This window comes from Pristiophorus japonicus, chromosome 32, assembly GCF_044704955.1.
Source record: "Pristiophorus japonicus isolate sPriJap1 chromosome 32, sPriJap1.hap1, whole genome shotgun sequence".
NCBI lineage: Eukaryota > Metazoa > Chordata > Chondrichthyes > Pristiophoridae > Pristiophorus > Pristiophorus japonicus.
The window spans coordinates 9,832,558-9,859,489 of NC_092008.1; the positions used below are offsets into that span (position 1 = coordinate 9,832,558).

Sequence of the window (26,932 nt, forward strand, 5' to 3'; positions counted from 1 at the left end):
TGGAGGGAGCATTATTTTATTAAATCGCGTCGGTTCTCACTCCGGCCTCTCTGCTCCAATTTACTCCTGGGGAGGTTCCAGCCTGCTCGGCCCCCTCCCTCCCCCGTCCCCCCCCCCCCACCCCCGATGCTCCGTCACGCCTGGATGTTGCTTTTCGCGCTGAATGCCAGGTAGTAGACCAGCAGGCCGATCGCCGCGGCAACCACTTCGGTCGCAACCCAGGGCCCGTTCCACGCGCCCTGGGGGGGGGGGAGGGTTGGGGGGGGAAAGAGATCAAAGTTAGATGAGAACAAGGACACAGGGAATATTAGCCACCCTGCCCCACCCCTCAGACAGCCCGATCCAGAGAGAGCGCGCGCGCCCGTCTCAAACAACGCCACCCAAGGGTGGCCGCTTGCTCTGTGATGCCAGAGCCTCCTGCTCCTCCCCTCCCCTTCCCCCAGCCCACCCGCCCGCAGAGCAAACACACCCCCCACGCCCCCCCCCACACAGTTGCCTCCACTCACCCGATGGTCAACGTTGACAGCGAATAATGGCTTGATGGTCGACAGGTCCTCGCTGTTCCTCTGAGCCTGGGAGGGAACGAGACCCGAGAGCGTCAGACGGCAACAGTTGCTGGGGGTGGCGAGGGAGGGCAGAGCGCAGGGAGAGAGGGAGGGAGGAGAGCACAGGCTGCTTTCACCTCAAGCAACCCCTTCGCCCCACCAATGGAAGCTGTGCCTTGCACCCCTTGCGGCCCGTGCCTGGAACTCCCTCCCGCTTCGCCATCCCCAACTTTAAGACCCTCTTCACCCCCTTCTCCAAATCGCTCCGTAGAACCCACCTCTTTGACCCGTTAGTTTCTCCCCCCCCCCCCCCTCCCAACACCCTCCTGTGGCTCACTGTCTGCCCCTGGCTGTCCTGATGTGACTTTCTGCCTGCCAGAAAATTGATCAAGAGCTCGGCCTCGATCTCTCTCCGAAGCTCCTTGGCTGCACTTTCTCCAGTCTCAATGCCAGAGGTGGCGTCAGTCTGGGGATGTGGGCGTCACTGGCAAGGCCGGCATTTGTTGCCGGTCCCAAGCTGAGAAAGTGGTGCTGGGTCACCTTCAACAGCGGCCCCTTCAGAGGATGTGAGACTGGAGTCAAACAGGCCAGCGGACATGTATCAGAACGGCCTCCTCCTGTTCCTAATGTAACAGGCTCGAGGGGCTGAATGGCCTCCTCCTGTTCCTAATGTAACAGGCTCGAGGAGCTGAATGGCCTCCTCCTGTTCCTAATGTAACAGGCTCGAGGGGCTGAATGGCCTCCTCCTGTTCCTAATGTAACAGGCTCGAGGGGCGGAATGGCCTCCTCCTGTTCCTAATGTAACAGGCTCGAGGGGCTGAATGGCCTCCTGTTCCTAAATGTAACAGGCTCGAGGGGCTGAATGGCCTCTGGTTCCCAATGTAACAGGCTCAAGGGGCTGAACAGCCTCCTCCTATTCCTAATATAACAGGCTCGAGGGGCTGAATGGGCCTCCTCCTGTTCCTAATGTAACAGGCTCGAGTGGCTGAATGGGCCTCCTCCTGTTCCTAATGTAACAGGCTCGAGTGGCTGAATGGGCCTCCTCCTGTTCCTAATGTAACAGGCTCGAGGGGCTGAATGGGCCTCCTCCTGTTCCTAATGTAACAGGCTCGAGTGGCTGAATGGGCCTCCTCCTGTTCCTAATGTAACAGGCTCGAGGGGCTGAATGGCCTCCTGTTCCTAATGTAACAGGCTCGAAGGGCTGAATGGCCTCTTGTTCCCAATGTAACAGGCTCAAGGGGCTGAATGGGCCTCCTCCTGTTCCTAATGTAACAGGCTCGAGTGGCTGAATGGACCTCCTCCTGTTTCTAATGTAACAGGCTCGAGGGGCTGAATGGCCTCCTCCTGTTCCTAATGTAACAGGCTCGAGGGGCTGAATGGCCTCCTCCTGTTCCTAATGTAACAGGCTCGAGGGACTGAATGGTCTCCTCCTGTTCCTAATGTAACAGGCTCGAGGGGCTGAATGGCCTTCTGTTCCTAATGTAACAGGCTCGAGGGGCTGAATGGGCCTCCTCCTGTTCCTAATGCAACAGGCTCGAGGGGCTGAATGGCCTTCTGTTCCTAATGTAACAGGCTCGAGGGGCTGAATGGCCTCCTCCTGTTCCTAATGCAACAGGCTCGAGGGGCTGAATGGCCTACTCCTGTTCCTAATGTAACAGGCTCGAGGGGCTGAATGGCCTCCTGCAGTGCCCACCGGTTATGGGGGGGTGAGGAGAGTAGACGGTGCTTGCGGATGGGACAAGAGCCTCCCCTCGGCCTGGTGCAAGGGCCCGAGACTGAAAACAAGACCCAACCCTACACCAGCCCTTAACGAACTACAAGGTGCAGGTACGCACGCTGCTTAATCAGGGCAAAAGAAAAATGAAATCTATCGAATCAACAGGCGTTGGCAGGTCATACAATCTTACCGCGCAGGAGGCCATTCAGCCCCTCGAGCCCCGTGCTGTGCCGGCTCGGTGACAGAGCGACCCCAATCAGTCCCACACTCCCCCCTGCCCTTTCCCCACAGCCCGGCACATTTCCCCTTCCATTATTTATCCAATTCCCGGTTTGAAAGTCACAATTGAATCTGCTCCCACCGCCCTTTCAGGCAGCGCGTTCCCGATCACAACAACTCATAGAAACATTGAAACATAGAAAATAGGTGCAGGAGTAGGCCATTCGACCCTTCGAGCCTGCACCACCATTCAATATGATCATGGCTGAACATGCAACTTCAGTACCCCATTCCTGCTTTCTCGCCATACCCCTTAATCCCCCTAGTAGTAAGGACTACATCTAACTCCTTTTTGAATATATTTAGTGAATTGGCCTCAACAACTTTCTGTGGTAGAGAATTCTGGGTGAAGAAGTTTCTCCTTAACTCGCTGCATAAACACATTCTCCCCCCATCTCCCCCTCTGGTTCCATCGCCGATTATCGTCAATCTGTGTCCCTCTGGTTACCCACCCTCCTGCCCCCGGGGAACAGCTTCTCCCGATCCACTCGATCAAAAACCCCTCGTTATTGTGAACACCTCGATTAAATCTCCCCTCAACCTTCTCTGCTCCGAGGAGAACAACCCCGGCTTCTCCAGTCCCTCCCCGTCACTGAAGGCCCTCCTCCCTGGGTATTGAACACACGACTCACTTTTCTCAAGGCGCTGTAGGACTCCTCGTCGAAGAACTTCACCTCGTACGTCCCCGACTTGGCGACCTTGTGCTCGGCGCTCCAGGAAACCTGCGGCAAGTACGGAAACTCGCGGTTAACGAAGACATGGCAACAGTTCCGGGTGGGGGGGGGGGGGGGGGGGTGGAGAGTGAGCTCTTGTGGAACCGAGATCCGGCGCTCCGCGGTACCAGAAAGGCTGATCCCTCCCTCCCCCCACCATGGCAGGTGGAGCGGCATGCCGGAGGGGCCACGAGTAGGGAGGGGGGGGGGGGGGGGGAAAGAGAGGGACGGAGAAGAGAAGAGGTTTAACAGCGGCCCCTGATGTGATCACCAGTGGCTCCCACTGAACACACGCATCCGACCCAGTGCGGCACTATGTGCAGGGGGGGTTCAGGGAGTGAGCCACTATGTACGGGGGGGGGGGGGGGGGGGGGGGGGGTTCAGGGAGTGAGCCACTATGTACGGGGGGGGGTTCAGGGAGTGCGCCACTATGTACGGGAGGGGGGGGGGGGGGCAGTGTTCAGGGAGTGAGGCACTATGTGCAAGGGGGAGGGGGGGTTCAGGGAGTGCGCCACTATGTACGGGAGGTGGGGAGGGGCGGTTCAGGGAGTGCGCCACTATGTGCGGGGGAGGTTCAGGGAGTGCACCACTATGTGCAGGGGGAGGTGTTCAGGGAGTGCGCCACTATGTGCGGGGGGGGGGGGTGGGGGGTTCAGGGAGTGCACCACTATGTGCGGGGGGGGGGGGGGGGGGGGGAGAGGGGGGTTTTAGGGAGTGCGTCACTATGTGCGGGGGGGGGGGGGGTTTCAGGGAGTGCGCCACTATTTACGGGGGGGGGGGGGGGGGGGGAGGGGTTCATGGAGTGCGCCACTATCTGTAGGGGGGGGATTCAGGGAGTGCACCACTATTTGCAGGGGGGGGGTTCAGGGAGTGCACAACTATCTGCGGGGGGTGGGGGGGTTCAGGGAGTGCACCACTATCTGCAGGGGGGGGGGGGGGTTTCAGGGAGTGCGCCACTATGTGCGGGGGGGGGGGGGGGGTTTCAAGGAGTGCACCACTATGTGCAAGGGGGGGGGGAGGGGTTCAGGGAGTGCACCACTATCTACAACGGGGGGGTTCAGGGAGTGAGCCACTATCTTCGGGGGGGGGGGGGGAAAGAGAGAAAGAGAGGAGGAGGAGGATCAGGCGCTCCTGCTCAGGCTCAGCGTGATCACAAGCTCGGGACTCCACTCGCACCCAGCAATGGGATGGGCTGTCAGGGTCCTACCCACCCTTCCCCACAACACTGACACAGCGTGACTGAGCTGAGTGCAGCAGCACCTCTGGGCCGACCTCGCAGTGAAGGGGTGATCACCGGACACTTCGCGTTAACTAAACCCCCCCCCCACATCACTTTACCTGGTAGCGCCCGACGTCTTGGCCGCGGGTGACAGGGAACTGTTTACCGTTGACATCTGCGTAGAGGGCCACATTCTGTGGGGAGAGAGAGAGGCGGATAGTGGCATTAGAGAGAGAGAGAGAGCGCGAGAGAGAAGGGCCCAATGCAATTCTCATCCTCGTCTTCAAATCCCTCCATGGCCCTCGCCCCCATCCCATATCTGTAACCTCCTCCAGCCCCTACACCCCCCCTATCTCTGTAACCTCCTCCAGCCCCTACACCCCCCCATCTCTGTAACCTCCTCCAGCCCCGACACACCTCCCTATCTCTGTAACCTCCTCCAGTCCCTACACCCCTCCCTATCTCTGTAACCTCCTCCAGCCCCTACACCCCTCCCTATCTCTGTAACCTCCTCCAGCCCCTACACCCCTCCCTATCTCTAACCTCCTCCAACCCCTACACCCCTCCCTATCTCTGTAACCCCCTCCAGCCCCTACATCCCTCCCTATCTCTGTAACCTCCTCCAGCCTCTACACCCTTCCCTATCTCTGTAACCTCCTCCAGCCCCTACACCCCTCCCTATCTCTGTAACCCCCTCCAGCCCCTACATCCCTCCCTATCTCTGTAACCTCCTCCAGCCCCTACACCCCTCCCTATCTCTGTAACCTCCTCCAGCCCCTACACCCTTCCCTATCTCTGTAACCTCCTCCAGCCCCTACACCCCTCCCTATCTCTGTAACCCCCTCCAGCCCTGACACCCCTCCAATGTCTCTGTAATCCCCTCCAGCCCCTACACCCCTCCCTAACTCAGTAACCTCCTCCAGCCCCCACATCCCTCCCTATCTCTAACCTCCTCCAGCCCCTACATCCCTCGAGATCTCTGCGCTCCTCCAATTCTGGCCTCTTGCCCATCCCCTGATTCCCATCGCTCCACCATTGGCGGCCGTGCCTTCAGCTGCCTGGGCCTCCACCTCTCCACCTCTCCACCTCTCCACCTCTCCACCTCTCCACCTCTCCACCTCTCCACCTCTCCACCTCTCCACCTCTCCACCTCTCCACCTCTCCACCTCTCCACCTCTCCACCTCTCCACCTCTCCATCTCTTTTAAAATGCTGCTTAGAACCGACCTCTTTGACCAAGACACACGTGAATAAGAAGAACCTGTTCCCCGGGGCACAAGGGTGGGTAACCAGAGGGACACAGATTGACGATAATCGGCGATGGAACCAGAGGGGGAGATGGGGGAGAATGTGTTTACGCAGCGAGTTGTTGTGATCGGGAACGCGCTGCCTGAAAACTCGGTGGGAGCAGATTCAAGAGTGACTTTCAAACCAGGAATTGGATAAATACTGGAAGGGGAAATGTGCCGGGCTGTGGGGAAAGAGCAGGGGGATGTGTGGGACTGATTGGGTCGCTCTGTCACAGAGCCGGCACAGCACGGGGCTCGAGGGGCCCAATGGCCTGCTTCTAAAGCACAGAAATTTACAGCACGGGAGGAGGCCATTTCGGCCCATCGTGTCCTCGCCGGCCGACCAAGAACTCCCCGGCCTAATCCCACTTTCCCGCTCTGGGTCCGTAGCCCTGTAGGTTACGGCACTTCAAGCTGCACATCCAAATGTGGTGAGGGTTTCTGCCTCTACCACCCTTTCAGGCCGTGAGTTCCACCCCAGACCCCCACCACCCTCTGGGTGAAGACATTTCCCCTCAAATCCCCTCTAAACCTCCCAATTACTTTCAATCTCTGCCTCCTGGTTGTTGACCCCTCTGCCAAGGGAAACAGGTCCGTCCTATCCACTCTATCCAGGCCCCTCCTCATTTTATACACCTCAATCAGGACTCCCCTCAGCCTCCTCTGTTCCAAAGAAAACAACCCCAGCCTGTCCAATCTTTCCTCATCGCTAAAATTCTCCAGTCCCGGCAACATCCTGGTAAATCTCCTCTGCACCCAGTACTCCAGCTGTGGCCTAACCAGTGTGTTATACAGTTCAAGCATAACCTCCCTGCTCTTGTATTCTATGCCTCGGCCAATAAAGGCAAGTATTCCGTGTGCCTTCTTAACCACCTTGGCTACCTGGCCTGCTACCTTCAGGGATCTGTGGACCTGCACCCCAAGGTCACTTTGTTCCTCTACACTTCTCAATGTCCGACCATTTAATGTGTATTCCCTCGCCTTGTTAGCCCCCTCCAAATGCATGACCTCACACGTCTCCGGATTGAATTCCATTTGCCACTGTTCTACCCACCTGACCTGTACCAGTTCATGGTCTACAGGGCTGTAGTAATACCCGCCCTCCTGTATGGCTCAGAGACATGGACCATGTACAGTAAACACCTCAAGTCGCTGGAGAAATACCACCAACGATGCCTCCGTAAGATCCTACAAATCCCCTGGGAGGACAGACGCACCAACGTTAGCGTCCTCGACCAGGCCAACATCCCCAGCATCGAACCACTGACTACACTCGACCAGCTCCGCTGGGCAGGGCCACATTGTCCACATGCCCCGACACAAGACTCCCAAAGCAAGCGCTCTACTCGGAACTCCTTCACATCAAACGAGCCAAAGGTGGGCAGAGGAAACGTAACAAGGACCACCCTCAAAGCCTCCCTGATAAAGTGCAACATCCCCACCGACACCTGGGAGTCCCTGGGCCCAAAGACCAGTCCGCCCTAAGTGGAGGAAGTGCATCCGGGAGGGCGCTGAGCACCTCGAGTCTCGTTGCCGAGAGCGTGCGGAAACCAAGCGCAGGCAGCGGAAGGAGCGTGCGGCAAACCAGTCCCACGCACCCCTTCCCTCAACCACTATCTGTCCCACCTGTGACAGGGACTGTGGTTCCCGTATTGGACTGTTCAGCCACCTAAGGACTCATGTTAAGAGTGGAAGCAAGTCTTCCTCGATTCCGAGGCGCTGCCTAAGATGATAATGACATTGATATCTTCCTGCAGTGCACAGCTTTTCTCTTCACTATCAACAATTAGGATTATTACTTGCCCCCGCGGCAGCTCATTGGGTGAAGGTAGTGCTTTGTTGTGCTGCCCACGACAGTCAAATAGTCGCTCCCCAATTTTAATCGGCTGGGCGAACACTTGAAGCATGGTTGCTTGTTTGAGATACCAGGCACCCTTGAAAACCCTACTCCATTTGGGAGCGGAGATAATTGGGTTTTGTGGAACAGTTTTGGTTTTGCCCCATCCACCACCCCCATCCTCTCTTCAATCCCCCGACTCGCAGATGGGACCAGGGATTAGAGAGGCTCCAGTTCCAGTTCAGCTCGGAACTCCCCCTCCCGGCCCACGCACAGTTTTAACGATCGCGTTCCCTCTCGCAGAACCGGCCACTGCAGGCCAGGAGAACCCGAGGTGGAGATTTAATCACGTTCGGCATAATTATGAAGGACTGCGGTTGGAAGAACAACGAAAGACTATTTCCTCTGCTTGGGGAGTCACAAAGGGTCACAACTTTGATATTGATACAGGGCTATGGGAAGAGAGCGGAGCAGTGGTATTAGTTTGGGATTGATACAGGACTATGGGGAGAGAGCGGGGCAGTGGGATTAGTTTGGGAATTGATACAGGACTATGGGAAGAGAGCGGGGCAGTGGGATTAGTTTGGGATTGATACAGGACTATGGGGAGAGAATGGGGCAGTGGGATTAGTTTGGGAATTGAAACAGGACTATGGGAAGAGAGCGGGGCAGTGGGATTAGTTTGGGGATTGATACAGGACTATGGGGAGAGAGTGGGGCAGTGGGATTAGTTTGGGATTGATACAGGGCTATGGGGAGAGAGCAGGGCTGTGGGATTAGTTTGAGGATTGATACAGGGCTGTGGGAAGAGAGCGGCTCAGTGGGATTAGTTTGGGGATTGATACAGGGCTGTGGGGAGAGAGCTGGTCAGTGGGAGTCGTCTGGAATTGATACAGGGCTATGGGTAGCGAGCGGGGCAGTGGGATTAGTTTGGGGATTGATACAGGGCTATGGGATTGGTTTAGGGGTTGATACAGGGCTATGGGGAAAGAGCGGGGCAGTGGGATTAGTTTTGGGATGTTACAGGGCAATGGGGAGAGAGCGGGGAAGTGGGATTAGTTTGGGGAATGTTACAGGGCTATGGGGAGAGAGTGGGGCAATGGGATTAGTTTTGGGATTGTTACAGGGCAATGGGGAGAGAGCGGGGAAGTGGGATTAGTATGGGGATTGTTACAGGGCTATGGGGAGACAGCGGGGCAGTGGGAGTCGTCTGGAATTGATACAGGGCTATGAGTAGAGAGCGGGGCAGTGGGATTAGTTTGGGGATTGATATAGGACCATGGGGAAAGAGCGGGGCAGTGGGATTAGTTTGGGGATTGATACAGGGCAATGGGGAGAGAGTGGGGCAGTGGAATTAGTTTGGGATTGTTGCAGGGCTATGGGGAGAGAGCGTGCAGTGGGATTAGTTTGGGGATTGTTACAGGGCTATGGGGAGAGAACGGGCAGTGGGATTAGTTTGGGGATTGACACAGGGCCATGGGAGAGAGCGGGGCAGTGGGATTAGTTTGGGGATTGACACAGGGCTATGGGGAGAGAGCGGGGCAGTGTGATTAGTTTGGGGATTGATATAGGACCATGGGGAGAGAGCGGGGCAGTGGGATTAGTTTGGGATTGATACAGGGCTATGGGGAGAGAGCGGGGCAGTGGGATTAGTTTGGGATTGATACAGGGCTATGGATAGCGAGCGGGGCAGTGGGATTAGTTTGGAATTGATTCAGGGCTATGGGATGAGGCAGGCAGTGGGATTAGTTTGGGGATTGTTACAGGCCTATGGGGAGAGAGCGGGGCAGTGGGATTAGTTTGGGGATTGACACAGGGCTATGGGGAGAGAACGGGGCAGTGGGATTAGTTTGGGGATTGTTACAGGGCTATGGGGAGAGGCAGGCAGTGGGATTAGTTTGGAATTGATACAGGGCTATGAGATTGGTTTAGGGGTTGATACAGGGCTATGGGGAAAGAGCGGCGCAGTGGGATTAGTTTGGGAACAGGGCTATGGAGAAAGAGCGGGGCAGTGGGATTAGTTTGTGGACAGGGCTATTGAGAGAGAGCGGGGCAGGGGGCTTAATTTGGGGCTTGATACAGGGCTATGGGGAGAGAGCAGGGCAGTGGGATTAGTTTGGGATTGAGACAGGGCTATGGGATTGGTTTAGGGGTTGATACAGGACTATGGGGAAAGAGCAGGGCAGTGGGATTAGTTTGGGGATTGATACAGGGCTATTGGGAGAGAGCGGGGCAGTGGGATTAGTTTGGGGATTGATACAGGGCTATGGGGAGAGAGTGGGGCAGTGGGATTAGTTTGGGGATTGATATAGGACCATGGGGAGAGAGCGGGGCAGTGGGAGTCATTTGGAATTGATTCAGTGCTATGGGTAGAGAGCGGGGCAGGGAGATTAATTTGGGCAGAGAGCGGGGCAGTGGGATTAGTTTGGGGACAGGGCTATGGAGAGCGGGGCAGGGGGCTTAATTTGGGGATTGATACAGGGCTATGGGGAGAGAGCGGGGCAGAGGGATTAGTTTGGGGCAGAGATATGGGGAGAGAGCGGGGCAGTGGGATTAGTTTGGGTATTGATACAGGGCTATGGAGAGAGAGCAGGGCAGTGGGATTAATTTGGGGATTGATACAGGGCTATGGGGAAAGAGCGGGGCAATGGGATTAGTTGGGGATTGACACAGGGCCATGGGAGAGAGCGGGGCAGTGGGATTAGTTTGGAGATTTCGACGGCTGTGGGGAGAGAGCGGGGCAGTGGGATTAGTTTGGGATTGATACAGGGCTATGGATAGCGAGCGGGGCAGTGGGATTAGTTTGGAATTGATTCAGGGCTATGGGTAGAGAGCGGGGCAGTGGGATTAGTTTGGAATTGATTCAGGGCTATGGGTAGAGAGCGGGGCAGTGGGATTAATTTGGGGATTTAGACGGCTATGGGGAGCGAGCAGGGCAGTGGGATTAGTTTGGGGATTGATACAGGGCTATGGGGAGAGAGCGAGGCAGTGGGATTAGTTTGGGATTGATACAGGGCTCTGCATAGCGAGCGGGGCAGTGGGATTAGTTTGGGGATTGTTACAGGGCTATGGGGAGAGGCAGGCAGTGGGATTAGTTTGGGATTGATACAGGGCTATGGGATTGGTTTAGGGGTTGATACAGGGCTATGGGGAAAGAGCGGGGCAGTGGGATTAGTTTGGGGACAGGGCTATGGAGAGAGAGCGGGGCAGGGAGCTTAATTTGGGGATTGATACAGGGCTATGGGGAGAGAGCAGGGCAGTGGGATTAGTTTGGGGATTGACACAGGGCCATGGGAGAGAGCGGGGCAGTGTGATTAGTTTTGGGATTGTTACAGGGCTATGGGGAAAGAGCGGGGCAGTGGGATTAGTTTGGGGATTGTTACAGGGCTATGGGGAAAGAGCGGGGCAGTGGGATTAGTTTGGGGATTGACAGGGCTACAGGGAGACAGCAGGGCAGTGTGATTAGTTTGGGGATTGATACAGGGCTGTGGGGAGAGAGCGGGGCAGTGGGAGTCGTCTGGAATTGATACAGGGCTATGGGTAGAGAGCGGGGCAGTGGGATTAGTTTGGGGATTGATACAGGGCTATGGGATTGGTTTAGAGGTTGATACAGGACTATGGGGAAAGAGCGGGGCAGTGGGATTAGTTTTGGGATTGTTACAGGGCAATGGGGAGAGAGCGGGGAAGTGGGATTAGTTTGGGGATTGTTGCAGGGCTATGGGGAGAGAGCGGGGCAGTGGGAGTCGTCTGGAATTGATACAGGGCTATGGGTAGAGAGTGGGGCAGTGGGATTAGTTTGGGGATTGATATAGGACCATGGGGAAAGAGCGGGGCAGTGGGATTAGTTTGGGGATTGATACAGGGCAATGGGGAAGAGAGTGGGGCAGTGGGATTAGTTTGGGGATTGTTACAGGGCTATGGGGAGAGAGCGGGCAGTGGGATTAGTTTGGGGATTGACACAGGGCTATGGGAAGAGAGCGGGGCTGTGTGATTAGTTTGGGGATTGTTACAGGGCTATGGGTAGACAGCGGGACTAGTTTGGAATTGATTCAGGGCTATGGGTAGAGAGCGGGGCAGTGGGATGAGTTTGGGGATTGATATAGGACCATGGGGAGAGAGCGGGGCAGTGGGATTAGTTTGGGATTGATATAGGACCATGGGGAGAGAGCGGGGCAGTGGGATTAGTTTGGGGATTGATATAGGACCATGGGGAGAGAGCGGGGCAGTGGGATTAGTTTGGGATTGATACAGGGCTATGGATAGCGAGCGGGGAAGTGGGATTAGTTTGGAATTGATTCAGGGCTATGGGATGAAGCAGGCAGTGGGATTAGTTTGGGGATTGTTACAGGGCTATGGGGAGAGAGCGGGGCAGTGGGATTAGTTTGGGGATTGACACAGGGCTATGGGGAGAGAACGGGGCAGTGGGATTAGTTTGGGGATTGTTACAGGGCTATGGGGAGAGGCAGGCAGTGGGATTAGTTTGGGATTGATACAGGGCTATGGGATTGGTTTAGGGGTTGATACAGGGCTATGGGGAAAGAGCGGGGCAGTGGGATTAGTTTGGGGACAGGGCTATGGAGAGAGAGCGGGGCAGGGAGCTTAATTTGGGGATTGATACAGGGCTATGGGGAGAGAGCGGGGCAGTGGGATTAGTTTGGGATTGATACAGGGCTATGGGATTGGTTTAGGGATTGATACAGGGCTATTGGGAAAGAGCGGGGCAGTGGGATTCATTTGGAATTGATACAGGGCTATGGGTAGAAAGCAGGGCAGTGGGATTAGTTGGGGATTGACAGGGCTACAGGGAGACAGCAGGGCAGTGGGAGTAGTTTGGGGATTGACACAGGGCCATGGGAGAGAGCGGGGCAGTGTGATTAGTTTTGGGATTGTTACAGGGCTATGAGGAAAGAGCGGGGCAGTGGGATTAGTTGGGGATTGACAGGGCTACAGGGAGACAGCAGGGCAGTGTGATTAGTTTGGGGATTGATACAGGGCTATGGGGAGAGAGCGGCTCAGTGGGATTAGTTTGGGGATTGATACAGGGCTGTGGGGAGAGAGCGGGGCAGTGGGAGTCGTCTGGAATTGATACAGGGCTATGGGTAGAGAGCGGGGCAGTGGGATTAGTTTTGGGATTGTTACAGGGCAATGGGGAGAGAGCGGGGAAGTGGGATTAGTTTGGGGATTGTTGCAGGGCTATGGGGAGAGAGTGGGGCAGTGGGATTAGTTTTGGGATTGTTACAGGGCAATGGGGAGAGAGCGGGGAAGTGGGATTAGTTTGGGGATTGTTACAGGGCTATGGGGAGACAGCGGGGCACTGGGAGTCGTCTGGAATTGATACAGGGCTATAGGTAGAGAGCGGGGCAGTGGGATTAGTTTGGGGATTGATATAGGACCATGGGGAAAGAGCGGGGCAGTGGGATTAGTTTTTGGGATTGATACAGGGCAATGGGGAAGAGAGTGGGGCAGTGGGATTAGTTTGGGGATTGACACAGGGCTATGGGGAGAGAGCGGGCAGTGGGATTAGTTTGGGGATTGACACAGGGCCATGGGGAAGAGAGTGGGGCAGTTGGATTAGTTTGGGGATTGTTACAGGGCTATGGGTAGAGAGCGGGCAGTGAGATTAGTTTGGGGATTGACACAGGGCTATGGGAAGAGAGCGGGGCTGTGTGATTAGTTTGGGGATTGTTACAGGGCTATGGGTAGACAGCGGGACTAGTTTGGAATTGATTCAGGGCTATGGGTAGAGAGCGGGGCAGTGGGATGAGTTTGGGGATTGATATAGGACCATGGGGAGAGAGCGGGGCAGTGGGATTAGTTTGGGATTGATATAGGACCATGGGGAGAGAGCGGGGCAGTGGGATTAGTTTGGGGATTGATATAGGACCATGGGGAGAGAGCGGGGCAGTGGGATTAGTTTGGGATTGATACAGGGCTATGGATAGCGAGCGGGGAAGTGGGATTAGTTTGGAATTGATTCAGGGCTATGGGATGACGCAGGCAGTGGGATTAGTTTGGGGATTGTTACAGGGCTATGGGGAGAGAGCGGGGCAGTGGGATTAGTTTGGGGATTGACACAGGGCTATGGGGAGAGAACGGGGCAGTGGGATTAGTTTGGGGATTGTTACAGGGCTATGGGGAGAGGCAGGCAGTGGGATTAGTTTGGGATTGATACAGGGCTATGAGATTGGTTTAGGGGTTGATACAGGGCTATGGGGAAAGAGCGGGGCAGTGGGATTAGTTTGGGAACAGGGCTATGGAGAAAGAGCGGGGGCAGTGGGATTAGTTTGGGGACAGGGCTATGGAGAGAGAGCGGGGCAGGGGGCTTAATTTGGGGCTTGATATAGGGCTATGGGGAGAGAGCAGGGCAGTGGGATTAGTTTGGGATTGAGACAGGGCTATGGGATTGGTTTAGGGGTTGATACAGGACTATGGGGAAAGAGCAGGGCAGTGGGATTAGTTTGGGGATTGATACAGGGCTTTTGGGAGAGAGCGGGGCAGTGGGATTAGTTTGGGGATTGATACAGGGCTATGGGAAGAGAGCGGGGCAGTGGGATTAGTTGGGGATTGACAAGGCTACAGGAGACAGCAGGGCAGTGGGATTAGTTTGGGGATTGTTACAGGGCAATGGGAAAAGAGCGGGGCAGTGGGATTAGTTTTGGGATTGTTACAGGGCTATGGGGAGACAACGGGGCAGTGGGAGTCATTTGGAATTGATTCAGGGCTATGGGTAGAGAGCGGGGCAGTGGGATTAGTTTGGGGATTGACATAGGACCATGGGGAGAGAGCAGGGCAGTGGGAGTAGTTTGGGGATTGACACAGAGCTGTGGGGAGAGAGCGGGGCAGGGAGATTAATTTGGGGATTTAGACGGCTATGGGGAGAGAGCGGGGCAGTGGGATTAGTTTGGGGACAGAGCTATGGAGAGCGGGACAGGGGGCTTAATTTGGGGATTGATACAGGGCTATGGGGAGAGAGCGGGGCAGAGGGATTAGTTTGGGGCAGAGATATGGGGAGAGAGCGGGGCAGTGGGATTAGTTTGGGGACAGGTCTATGGAGAGAGCGGGGCAGTGGGATTAATTTGGGGATTGATACAGGGCTATGGAGAGAGAGCAGGGCAGTGGGATTAATTTGGGGATTGATACAGGGCTATGGGGAAAGAGCGGGGCAGTGGGATTAGTTGGGGATTGACACAGGGCCATGGGAGAGAGCGGGGCAGTGGGATTAGTTTGGAGATTTAGACGGCTATGGGGAGAGAGCGGGGCAGTGGGATTAGTTTGGGATTGATACAGGGCTATGGATAGCGAACGGGGCAGTGGGATTAGTTTGGAATTGATTCAGGGCTATGGGTAGAGAGCGGGGCAGTGGGATTAGTTTGGAATTGATTCAGGGCTATGGGGAGCGAGCAGGGCAGTGGGATTAGTTTGGGATTGATACAGGGCTATGGGGAGAGAGCAGGGCAGTGGGATTAGTTTGGGATTGATACAGGGCTCTGCATAGCGAGCGGGGCAGTGGGATTAGTTTAGGGATTGTTACAGTGCTATGGGGAGAGGCAGGCAGTGGGATTAGTTTGGGATTGATACAGGGCTATGGGATTGGTTTAGGGGTTGATACAGGGCTATGGGGAAAGAGCGGGGCAGTGGGATTAGTTTGGGGACAGGGCTATGGAGAGAGAGCGGGGCAGTGGGATTCATTTGGAACTGATACAGGGCTATGGGTAGAAAGCGGGGCAGTGGGATTAGTTGGGGATTGACAGGGCTACAGGGAGACAGCAGGGCAGTGGGAGTAGTTTGGGGATTGACATAGGGCCATGGGAGAGAGCGGGGCAGTGTGATTAGTTTTGGAATTGTTACAGGGCTATGGGGAAAGAGCGGGGCAGTGGGATTAGTTTGGGGATTGACACAGGGCTATGGGGAGAGAGCGGCTCAGTGGGATTAGTTTGGGGATTGATACAGGGCTGTGGGGAGAGAGCGGGGCAGTGGGAGTCGTCTGGAATTGATACAGGGCTTTGGGTAGAGAGCGGGGCAGTGGGATTAGTTTGGGGATTGATACAGGGCTATGGGATTGGTTTAGGGGTTGATACAGGGCTATGGGGAAAGAGCGGGGCAGTGGGATTAGTTTTGGGATTGTTACAGGGCAATGGGGAGAGAGCGGGGCAGTGGGATTAGTTTGGGATTGATACAGGGCTATGGGGAAAGAGCGGGGCAGTGGGATTAGTTTTGGGATTGTTACAGGGCAATGGGGAGAGAGCGGGGCAGTGGGATTAGTTTGGGATTGATACAGGGCTATGGGATTGGTTTAGGGGTTGATACAGGGCTATGGGGAAAGAGCGGGGCAGTGGGATTAGTTTGGAATTGATTCAGGGCTATGGTTAGAGAGCGGGGCAGTGGGATTTTTTGGGGACAGGGCTATGGAGAGAGAGCGGGGCTGTGGGATTAGTTTGGGGATTGATACAGGGCTATGGGGAGAGAGAGCGGGGCAGTGGGATTAGTTTGGGATTGATATAGGACCATGGGGAGAGAGCGGGGCAGTGGGATTAGTTTGGAATTGATACAGGGTTATGGGTAGAGAGCAGGGCAGTGGGATTAATTTGGGGATTTAGACGGCTATGGGGAGCGAGCAGGGCAGTGGGATTAGTTTGGGGATTGATACAGGACTATGGGGAGAGAGCAGGGCAGTGGGATTAGTTTGGGATTGATACAGGGCTACGGATAGCAAGCGGAGCAGTGGGATTAGTTTGGGGACAGGGCTATGGAGAAAGAGCGGGGCAGTGAGATTAGTTTGGGGATTGACACAGGGCCATGGGAGAGAGCGGGGCAGTGGGATTAGTTTGGGGATTGACACAGTGCCATGGGGAGAGAGCGGGTCAGAGAGTTTATTTTGGGATTGATACCGGGCTATGGATAGAGTGCGGGGCAGTGTGAGTCGTTTGGAATTGACACAGGGCTATGGGTAGAGAGTATGGCAGTGGGATTAGTTTGGGGATTGATATAGGACCATGGGGAGAGGGCGGGGCAGCGGGATTAGTTTGGGATTGATACAGGGCTATGGATAGCGAGCGGGGCAGTGGGATTAGTTTGGAATTGATACAGGGCTCTGGGTAGAGAGCGGGGCAGTGGGATTAGTTTGGAGATTGATACCGGGCAATGGGGAGAGAGCGGGGCAGTGGGAATAATTTGGGGATTTAGACGGCTATGGGGAGTGAGCAGGGCAGTGGGATTAGTTTGGGGATTGATACAGGGCAATGGGGAGAGAGCGGGGCAGTGGGATTCATTTGGGGTTGATACAGGGCTACGGATAGCGAGCAGGGCAGTGGGATTAGATTGGGGATTGATACAGGGCTATGGGGAGAGAGCGGGGCAGTGGGATTAGATTGGGGATTGATACAGGGCTATGGGGAGAGAGCGGGGCAGTGGGATTAGTTTGGGGATTGCTACAGGGTAATGGGGAGAGAGCGGGGCAGTGGGATTAGTTTGGGGATTGTTACAGGGCTATGGGGAGAGAGTGGGGCAGTGGGAGTCGTTTGAAATTGATACAGGACTATGGGTAGAGAGCAGGGCAGTGGGATTAGTTTGGGGATTGATATCGGACCATGGGGAGAGAGCGGGGCAGTGGGATTAGTTTGGGATTGATACAGGGCTATGGATAGCAAGCGGGGCAGTGGGATTAGTTTGGAATTGATTCAGGGCTATGGGTAGAGAGCGGGACAGTGGGATTAGTTTGGGGATTTACATTGGACCATGGGGAGAGAGCGGGGCAGTGGGATTAGTTTGGGGATTGTTACAGGGCTATGGGGAGAGAGCGGGGCAGTGGGAGTAGTTTGGGGACAGTGCTATGGAGAGAGAGCGGGGCAGTGGGATTAGTTTGGGGACAGGGCTATGGAGAGCGGGGCAGGGGGCTTAATTTGGGGACTGATACAGGGCTATGGGGAGAGAGCGGGGCAGAGGGATTAGTTTGGGGCAGGGATATGGGGAGAGCGGGGCAGTGGGATTAGTTTGGGGATTGATACAGGGCTATGGAGAGAGAGCGGGGCAGTGGGATTAGTTTGGAGATTGACAGGGCTATGGGGAGTGAGCGGGGCAGTGGGATTAGTTTGGAGATTGACAGGGCTGTGGGGAGAGAGCGGGGCAGTGGGATTAGTTTGGGGATTGATTCAGGGCTATGGGGAGACAGCAAGGCTGTGGGATTAGATTGGGGATTGACACAGGGCCATGGGGAGAGAGCGGGGTAGTGGGATTAGATTGGGGATTTACATAGGACCATGGGTAGAGAGCGGGGCAGTGGGATTAGTTTGGGGATTGTTACAGGGCTATGGGGAGAGAGCGGGGCAGTGGGAGTAGTTTGGGGATAGGGCTATGGAGAGAGAGCAGGGCAGTGGGAATAATTTGGGGATTGATACAGGGCTATGGAGAGAGAGCAGGGCAGTGGGATTAATTTGGGGATTGATACAGGGCTATGGAGAGAGAGCAGGGCAGTGGGATTAATTTGGGGATTGATACAGGGCTATGGAGAGAGAGCGGGGCAGTGGGATTAACACAGGGCCATGGGAGAGAGCGGGGCAGTGGGATTAGTTTGGGGATTGTTACAGGGCTATGGATAGAGTGCGGGGCAGTAGGAGTCGTTTGGAATTGATACAGGGCTATGGATAGAGAGTGGGGCAGTGGGATTAGTTTGGGGATTGATATAGGACTATGGGGAGAGAGCGGGGCAGTGGGATTAGTTTGGGATTTATACAGGGCTATGGGTGGAGAGCGGGGCAGTGGGATTAGTTTGGGGATTGATACAGGGCTATGGGTAGAGAGCGGGTCAGTGGGATTAGTTTGGAATTGATACAGGGCTATGGGTAGAGAGCGGGGCAGTGAGATTAGTTTGGGGATTGATACAGGGCTATGGGTAGAGAGCGGGGCAGTGGGATTAGTTTGGAATTGATACAGGGCAATGGGGAGAGAGCGGGGCAGTGGGATTAATTTGGGGATTTAGACGGCTATGGGGAGCGAGCAGGGCAGTGGGATTAGTTTGGGGATTGATACAGGGCTATGGGGAGAGAGCAGGGCAGTGGGATTAGTTTGGGATTGATACAGGGCTACGGATAGCGAGCGGGGCAGTGGGATTAGTTTGGGATTGATACAGGGCTACGGATAGCGAGCGGGGCAGTGGGATTAGTTTGGGGATTGACAAGGCTACAGGAGACAGCAGGGCAGTGGGATTAGTTTGGGGATTGGCACAGGGCCATGGGAGAGAGCGGGGCGGTGGGATTAGTTTGGGGATTGGCACAGGGCTATGGGGAAAGAGCGGGGCAGTGGGATTAGTTGGAGATTGATACAGGGCTATGGGGAGAGAGCGGGGCAGTGGGATTAGTTGGAGATTGATACAGGGCTATGGGTAGAGAGCGGGGCTGTGGGATTAGTTTGGGGATTGATTCTGGGCTATGGGGAGACAGCAAGGCTGTGGGATTAGTTTGGGGATTGGCACAGGGCTATAGGGAGAGAGCGGGGCAGTGGGATTCATTTGGAATTGATACAGGGCTATGGGGAGAGAGCGGGGCAGTGGGATTAGTTTGGGATTGATGCAGGGCTATGGATAGCGAGCGGGGCAGTGGGATTAGTTTGGAATTGATTCAGGGCTATGGGTAGAGAGCGGGGCAGTGGGATTAGTTTGTGGATTTACATAGGACCATGGGGAGAGAGTGGGGCAGTGGGATTAGTTTGGGGATTTACATAGGACCATGGGGAGAGAGCGGGGCAGTGGGATTAGTTTGGGGATTTACATAGGACCATGGGTAGAGAGCGGGGCAGTGGGATTAGTTTGGGGATTTAGACAGCTATGGGTGGAGAGCGGGGCAGTGGGATTAGTTTGGGGATTGATACAGGGCTATGGGTAGAGAGCGGGTCAGTGGGATTAGTTTGGAATTGATACAGGGCTATGGGTAGAGAGCGGGGCAGTGAGATTAGTTTGGGGATTGATACAGGGCTATGGGTAGAGAGCGGGGCAGTGGGATTAGTTTGGAATTGATACAGGGCAATGGGGAGAGAGCGGGGCAGTGGGATTAATTTGGGGATTTAGACGGCTATGGGGAGCGAGCAGGGCAGTGGGATTAGTTTGGGGATTGATACAGGGCTATGGGGAGAGAGCAGGGCAGTGGGATTAGTTTGGGATTGATACAGGGCTACGGATAGCGAGCGGGGCAGTGGGATTAGTTTGGGGATTGACAAGGCTACAGGAGACAGCAGGGCAGTGGGATTAGTTTGGGGATTGGCACAGGGCCATGGGAGAGAGCGGGGCGGTGGGATTAGTTTGGGGATTGGCACAGGGCTATGGGGAAAGAGCGGGGCAGTGGGATTAGTTGGAGATTGATACAGGGCTATGGGGAGAGAGCGGGGCAGTGGGATTAGTTGGAGATTGATACAGGGCTATGGGTAGAGAGCGGGGCTGTGGGATTAGTTTGGGGATTGATTCTGGGCTATGGGGAGACAGCAAGGCTGTGGGATTAGTTTGGGGATTGGCACAGGGCTATAGGGAGAGAGCGGGGCAGTGGGATTCATTTGGAATTGATACAGGGCTATGGGGAGAGAGCGGGGCAGTGGGATTAGTTTGGGATTGATGCAGGGCTATGGATAGCGAGCGGGGCAGTGGGATTAGTTTGGAATTGATTCAGGGCTATGGGTAGAGAGCGGGGCAGTGGGATTAGTTTGTGGATTTACATAGGACCATGGGGAGAGAGTGGGGCAGTGGGATTAGTTTGGGGATTTACATAGGACCATGGGGAGAGAGCGGGGCAGTGGGATTAGTTTGGGGATTTACATAGGACCATGGGTAGAGAGCGGGGCAGTGGGATTAGTTTGGGGATTTAGACAGCTATGGGGAGAGAGCGGGGCAGTGGGATTAGTTTGGGGACAGGGCTATTGTGAGAGAGCGGGGCAGTGGGATTAGTTTGGGGACGGCTATGGAGAGCGGGGCAGGGGGCTTAATTTGGGGATTGATACAGGGCTATGGGGAGAGAGCGGGGCAGACGGATTTGTTTGGGGCAGGGATATGCGGAGAGAGCGGGGCAGTGGGATTAGTTTGGGGACAGGGCTATGGAGAGAGAGCAGGGCAGTGGGATTAATTTGGGGATTGATACAGGGCTATGGAGAGAGAGCGGGGCAGTGGGATTAGTTTGGGGATTGATACAGGGCTATGAGGAGAGAGCGGGGCAGTGGGATTAGTTTGGGGATTGATACAGGGCTATGGGGAGAAAGCGGGGCAGTGGGATTAGTTTGGGGATTGACACAGGGCCATGAGAAGAGAGCGGGGCAGTGGGATTAGTTTGGGGATTGACACAGGGCTATGGGGAGAGAGAGCGGGTCAGTGGGATTAGTTTGGGGATTGATACAGGGCTGTGGGGAGAGAGCGGGGCAGTGGGATTAGTTTGGGGGTTGATACAGGGCTATGGGGAGAGAGCAGGGCAGTGGGATTAGTTTGGGGATTGATACAGGGCTATGGGGAGAGAGCAGGGCAGTGGGATTAGTTTGGGGATTGACACAGGGCTATGGGGAGAGAGAGGGGCAGTGGGATTAGTTTGGGGATTGACACAGGGCTATGAGGAGAGAGAGGGGCAGTGGGATTAGTTTGGGGATTGACACAGGCTCGAGCCCTGGGTTAATTCAGACGCCCACCTGCGCTCCGTTTTTACAGGTCAGGGAGATTTCGACGATGAAGACGGTCTCGGAGGAGATGACAGCGTCCGATGTGGTGTAGTACGAGGGCACGATCGCTGGCTCAGTGCACGTGTCCGCTGTGGGGAGAGAGAGAGAGAGAACAGAGCGTTAGTGTCTGGAGCGGGAATACCCGGAACAAAAGAAAGCAATGAAAGGAGCACTGTCTGGATGAAATATGGCGACGGACAAATACTGAATCGGTCTGAGGTTTTACTGCACGCAATGTTGGCGGGACTCTGCCGGGTCACGCACCTCTGACCTTTCACCCCTTGGTTCAGAGGCTACTTGCAGTCCCAGGTCCATAGCGTCATCATTCAAGCAAGGCCAGAGTGATAAAATCAGAACTGACCTCACCGAGGGGTCGAACAACAACCTGTATTTATATAGCGCCTTTAACGTAGTGAAACGTCCCAAGGTGCTTCACAGGAGCATTATAAGATAAAACAAATAAATTTGACACCGAGCCGCATAAGTAGAAATTAGCGCAGGTGACCCAAAGCTGGGTCACAGAGGTCGGTTTTAAGGAGCGTCTTGAAGGAGAGAGAGAGACAGAGAGGTTTAGGGAGGGAGTTCCAGAGCTCTGAGGCAACAGAAGGCACGGCCACCAATGGTGGAGCGATTATAATCAGGGAGGCTCAGGAGGGCAGAATTAGAGGAGCGCAGAGATCTTGGGGGGGGGTGGGTTGTGGGGCTGGAGGAGATTACAGAGATAGGGAGCACCGCACTGTCGGAGGGGCAGCACTGAGGGAGCGCCGCACTGTCGGAGGGGCGGCACTGAGGGAGCGCCGCACTGTCGGAGGGGCGGCACTGAGGGAGCGCCGCACTGTCGGAGGGGCGGCACTGAGGGAGCGCCGCACTGTCGGAGGGGCGGTACTGAGGGAGCGCCGCACTGTCGGAGGGGCGGTACTGAGGGAGCCCCGCACTGTCGGAGGGGCGGCACTGAGGGAGCGCCGCACTGTCGGAGGGGCGGCGCACTGTCGGAGGGGCGGTACTGAGGGAGCACCGCACTGTCGGAGGGGCAGTACTGAGGGAGCCCCGCACTGTCGGAGGGGCGGCACTGAGGGAGCCCCGCACTGTCGGAGGGGCGGCACTGAGGGAGCCCCGCACTGTCGGAGGGGCGGCACTGAGGGAGCCCCGCACTGTCGGAAGGGCGGCACTGAGGGAGCCCCGCACTGTCGGAGGGGCGGCACTGAGGGAGCCCCGCACTGTCGGAGGGGCGGTACTGAGGGAGCCCCGCACTGTCGGAGGGGTGGCACTGAGGGAGTGCCGCACTGTCGGAGGGGCAGTACTGAGGGAGTGCCGCACTGTAGGAGCTGCCGTATTTCGAGGTGATGCTAAACCCGAGACCCCCGTTTGCCCTCTGGGGTGGATGTAAAAGATACCAAGGCCACTATTGGAACATTATTGGGCCAACATTATCCCTCAACTAACATCACTAAAACCAGATGATCTGGGTCATTATCACATTACTGTGTGTGGGAGCTTGCTGTGCGTAAATTGGCTGCCGTGTTTCCCACATTACAACAGTGACTACACTTCAAAACATGTCCTTCATTGGCTGCGAAGCGCTTTGAGACGTCCGGAGATGGTGAAAGGCACTCTAGAAATGCAAGTCTCTTTCTTTCCCTCTCTTTCCTTCCTTGCCACTTACACTCTTTTCCCCTTTCTCTCCCCCCGTTTCTTTCTTTTCTTCCCTTTCTTTGTTTCCTCCTTACTTTTTCCTGACATTTCCTTCCTTTCCTCTCTCTTCTTCCCTATAGTGAGAGTGATATATAACCCCCTCCCCACAAGAGATTGGTGTGCAAAATCAAAGCACATGGTATTGGGGGTAATGTACTGACGTGGATAGAGAACTGGTTGGCAGGCAGGAAGCAGAGAGTCGGGATAAATGGGTCCTTTTCAGAATGGCAGGCAGTGACTAGTGGGGTGCCGCAGGGCTCAGTGCTGGGACCCCAGCTATTTACAATATACATCAATGATTTAGATGAAGGAATTGAATGTAATATCTCCAAGTTTGCGGATGACACTAAGCTGGGTGGCGGTGTGAGCTGTGAGGAGGATGCCAAGAGGCTGCAGGGTGACTTGGACGGGTTAGGTGAGTGGGCAAATGCATGGCAGATGCAGTATAATGTGGATAAATGTGAGGTTATCCACTTTGGTGGCAAAAACAGGAAGACAGAATATTATCTGAATGGAGGCAGATTAGCAAAAGGGGAGGTGCAACGAGACCTGGGTGTCATGGTACATCAATCATTGAAAGTTGGCCATGCAGGTACAGTAGGCGGTGAAGAAGGCAAATGGTATGTTGGCCTTCATAGCGAGAGGATTTGAGTATAGGAGCAGGGAGGTCTTACTGCAGTCATACAGGGCCTTGGTGAGGCCTCACCTGGAATATTGTGTAGTTTTGGTCTCCTAGTCTGAGGAAGGACATTCTTGCTATTGAGGGAGTGCAGCGAAGGTTCACCAGACTGATTCCCGGGATGGCAGGACTGACATATGAGGAGAGACTGGATCAACTGGGCCTTTATACACTGGAGTTTAGAAGGATGAGAGGGGATCTCATAGAAACATATAAAATTCTGACGGGACTGGACAGGTTAGGTGCAGGAAGAATGTTCCCGATGTTGGGGAAGTCCAGAACCAGGGGTCACAGTCTAAGGATAAGGGGTAAGCCATTTAGTTTGCAGGTAATCAGGAAGGCGAATGGAATGTTGGCCTTCATTGCGAGAGGGATGGAGTACAAAAGCAGGGAGGTCCTGCTGCAACTGTACAGGGTATTGGTGAGGCCGCACCTGGAGTACTGTGTGCAGTTTTGGTCACCTTACTTAAGGAAGGATATACTAGCTTTGGAGGGGGTGCAGAGACGATTCACTAGGCTGATTCCGGAGATGAGGGGGTTACCTTATGATGATAGATTGAGTAGACTGGGTCTTTACTCGTTGAGGATGAGGGGTGATCTTATAGAAACATTTAAAATAATGAAAAGGATAGACAAGATAGAGGCAGAGAGGTTGTTTCCACTAGTCGGGGAGACTAGAACTAGGGGGCACAGCCTCAAAATACGGGGGAGCCAATTGAAAACCGAGTTGAGAAGGAATTTCTTCTCCCAGAGGGTTGTGAATCTGTGGAATTCTCTGCCCAAGGAAGCAGTTGAGGCTAGCTCATTGAATGTGTTCAAGTCACAGATAGATAGATTTTTAACCAATAAGGGAATTAAGGGTTACGGGGAGAGGGCGGGTAAGTGGAGCTGAGTCCACAGCCAGATCAGCCATGATCTTGTTGAATGGCGGAGCAGGCTCGAGGGGCTAGATGGCCTACTCCTGCACCTATTTTCGATGTTTCTCTCTATTATATGTAGTGTGAGGGAGTGTGTGTGAGGGAGTGTGTGTGAGGGAGGGAGTGTGTGTGAGGGAGTGTGTGGGAGGGAGGGAGTGGGAGTGTGTGTGAGAGAGTATGTGGGTGAGTGAGTGAGTGAGTGAGTGTGAGGGAGTGCGTGCGAGGGAGTGAGTGAGGGAGTGAGTGAGGGAGTGAGAGGGAGTGTGTGTGAGTGAGTGAGTGAGTGTGTGTGTGTGAGGGAGTGTGTGTGAGGGAGTGTGTGTGAGGGAGTGTGTGAGAGGGAGTGTGTGAGAGGGAGTGTGTGTGAGGGAGTGTGTGTGAGGGAGTGTGAGAGAGTGTGTGTGCGAGAGTGTGAGGGAGTGTGTGAGGGAGTGTGTGAGGGAGTGAGTGTGAGGGAGTGAGTGTGAGGGAGTGAGTGTGAGGGAGTGAGTGTGAGGGAGTGAGTGTGAGGGAGTGAGTGTGAGAGAGTGAGTGTGAGAGAGTGAGTGTGTGTGTGTGTGTGAGTGTGTGAGAGAGTGTGTGAGAGAGTGTGTGAGAGAGTGTGTGAGGGTGTGTGTGTGAGTGAGTGTGAGTGAGTGTGTGAGGGAGTGTGAGGGAGTGTGTGTGGGAGTGTGTGAGTGAGGGAGTGTGAGTGAGAGTGTGTGAGGGAGTGTGTGTGAGTGAGTGAGGGAGTGTGTGAGGGAGTGTGTGAGGGAGTGTGAGTGAGTGTGTGTGGGAGTGAGTGTGTGAGGGAGTGTGTGTGAGTGAGTGAGGGAGTGTGTGTGGGAGTGTGAGTGAGTGAGTGTGAGTGAGGGAGTGTGAGTGAGTGTGTGTGGGAGTGTGTGTGAGGGAGTGTGTGTGAGTGTGAGTGAGGGAGTGTGAGTGAGTGTGTAACCCCCTCCCCCTCTCTCTGGGTGGCCCAGGCCCAGCACCCTCAGACCACACCACGTCACCTCCCCGGCCGCCCGGCCGCCCGGCCGCCCGGCGCTCCCTCTCTCCCTCCCTCTCTCTCTGTCTCTCCCCGGTCCCCTCACACACTCACTCCCACTCTCTCCACACACCGTGGGCCGGCCCGGCCGCCAGCAGCAGGCTCAGGCTGAAGATGAGGAGAATTCCCGGCCGTCGCTCCATCGCTTGGCTCTGTCTCTGCCGCGTCACACCAGCCGCCGCACAGCACCACGGGCAGAAGGTCGCTCACACCCCCCCCCACAGAAAGCCGCCGCGCCGCACAGCACGACGGGAAGAAGGTCAATCACCTCCCCCAGCCAGCCGCCGCGCCGCGCCGCGCAGCACCACGGGGAAGAAGGGCACACCCACCGCCTGCGGCACCACGGGAAGAAGGTCGGTCACCTCCCCTAGAAAGCCGCCGCGCCGCACAGCACGACGGGAAGAAGGTCAATCACCGCCCTGTACGACCCCTGTAAAAAAAAATTGGTCCTGACATGTGATGCATCGTCCTATGGGGTTGGGGGCGTGTTGCAGCAGGGCAATGCTGAGGGTCATAGAAACATAGAAAATAGGTGCAGGAGCAGGCCATTCGGCCCTTCGAGCCTGCACCGCCATTCAATGAGTTCATGGCTGAACATGAAACTTCAGTACCCCATTCCTGCTTTCACGCCATAACCCTTGATCCCCCGAGTAGTAAGGACTTCATCTAACTCCCTCTTGAATATATTTAGTGAATTGGCCTCAACAACTTTCTGTGGTAGAGAATTCCACAGGTTCACCACTCTCTGGGTGAAGAAGTTTCTCCTCATCTCGGTCCTAAATGGCTTACCCCTTATCCTTAGACTGTGACCCCTGGTTCTGGACTTCTCCAACATCGGGAACATTCTTCCTGCATCTAACCTGTCCAGTCCCGCCAGAATTTTAAACGTTTCTATGAGGTCCCCTCTCATCCTTCTGAACTCCAGTGAATACAAGCCCAGTTGATCCAGCCTTTCTTGATAGGTCAGTCCCGCCATCCCGGGAATCAGTCTGGTGAACCTTCACTGCACTCCCTCAATAGCAAGAATGTCCTTCCTCAGATTAGGAGACCAAAACTGTACACAATATTCCAGGTGTGGCCTCACCAAGGCCCTGTACAACTGCAGTAAGACCTCCCTGCTCCTATACTCAAATCCCCTCGCTATGAAGGCCATTTGCTTTCTTCACCGCCTGCTGTACCTGCATGCCAACCTTCAATGACTGATGTACCATGACACCCAGGTCTCGTTGCACCTCCCCTTTTCCTAATCTGTCACCATTCAGATAATAGTCTGTCTCTGTTTTTACCACCAAAGTGGATAACCTCACATTTATCCACATTATACTTCATCTGCCATGCA

At 55.1% G+C, this 26,932-nt stretch overlaps 1 protein-coding gene across 1 annotated transcript; it reads right to left on the reverse strand.

Annotated features, from left to right (window-relative positions):
• ssr4 (signal sequence receptor, delta) lies at positions 1-25,804 on the reverse strand. The gene is made up of 6 exons (XM_070869170.1): positions 25,667-25,804; positions 21,249-21,367; positions 4,593-4,667; positions 3,174-3,263; positions 507-572; positions 1-239 (listed from the first exon to the last, which is right to left on the reverse strand). Exons 1-6 carry the CDS (start codon positions 25,734-25,736, stop codon positions 135-137), a joined length of 525 nt encoding a protein of 174 aa, XP_070725271.1. The 5' UTR covers positions 25,737-25,804; the 3' UTR covers positions 1-134.
• Between the last annotated feature and the right edge of the window lie 1,128 nt (positions 25,805-26,932).

Coding starts and splice junctions, on each gene's coding strand:
- ssr4 (XM_070869170.1), bottom strand. CDS start 25,736: ATGGAGCGACGGCCGGGAATTCTCCTCATCTTCAGCCTGAGCCTGCTG. Junction 4,668..21,248: donor CCTGTAAAAACGGAGCGCAG/GTGGGCGTCTGA, acceptor CTCTCCCCACAG/AATGTGGCCCTCTACGCAGA. Junction 573..3,173: donor CCTACAGCGCCTTGAGAAAA/GTGAGTCGTGTG, acceptor GTTCCCTCCCAG/GCTCAGAGGAACAGCGAGGA.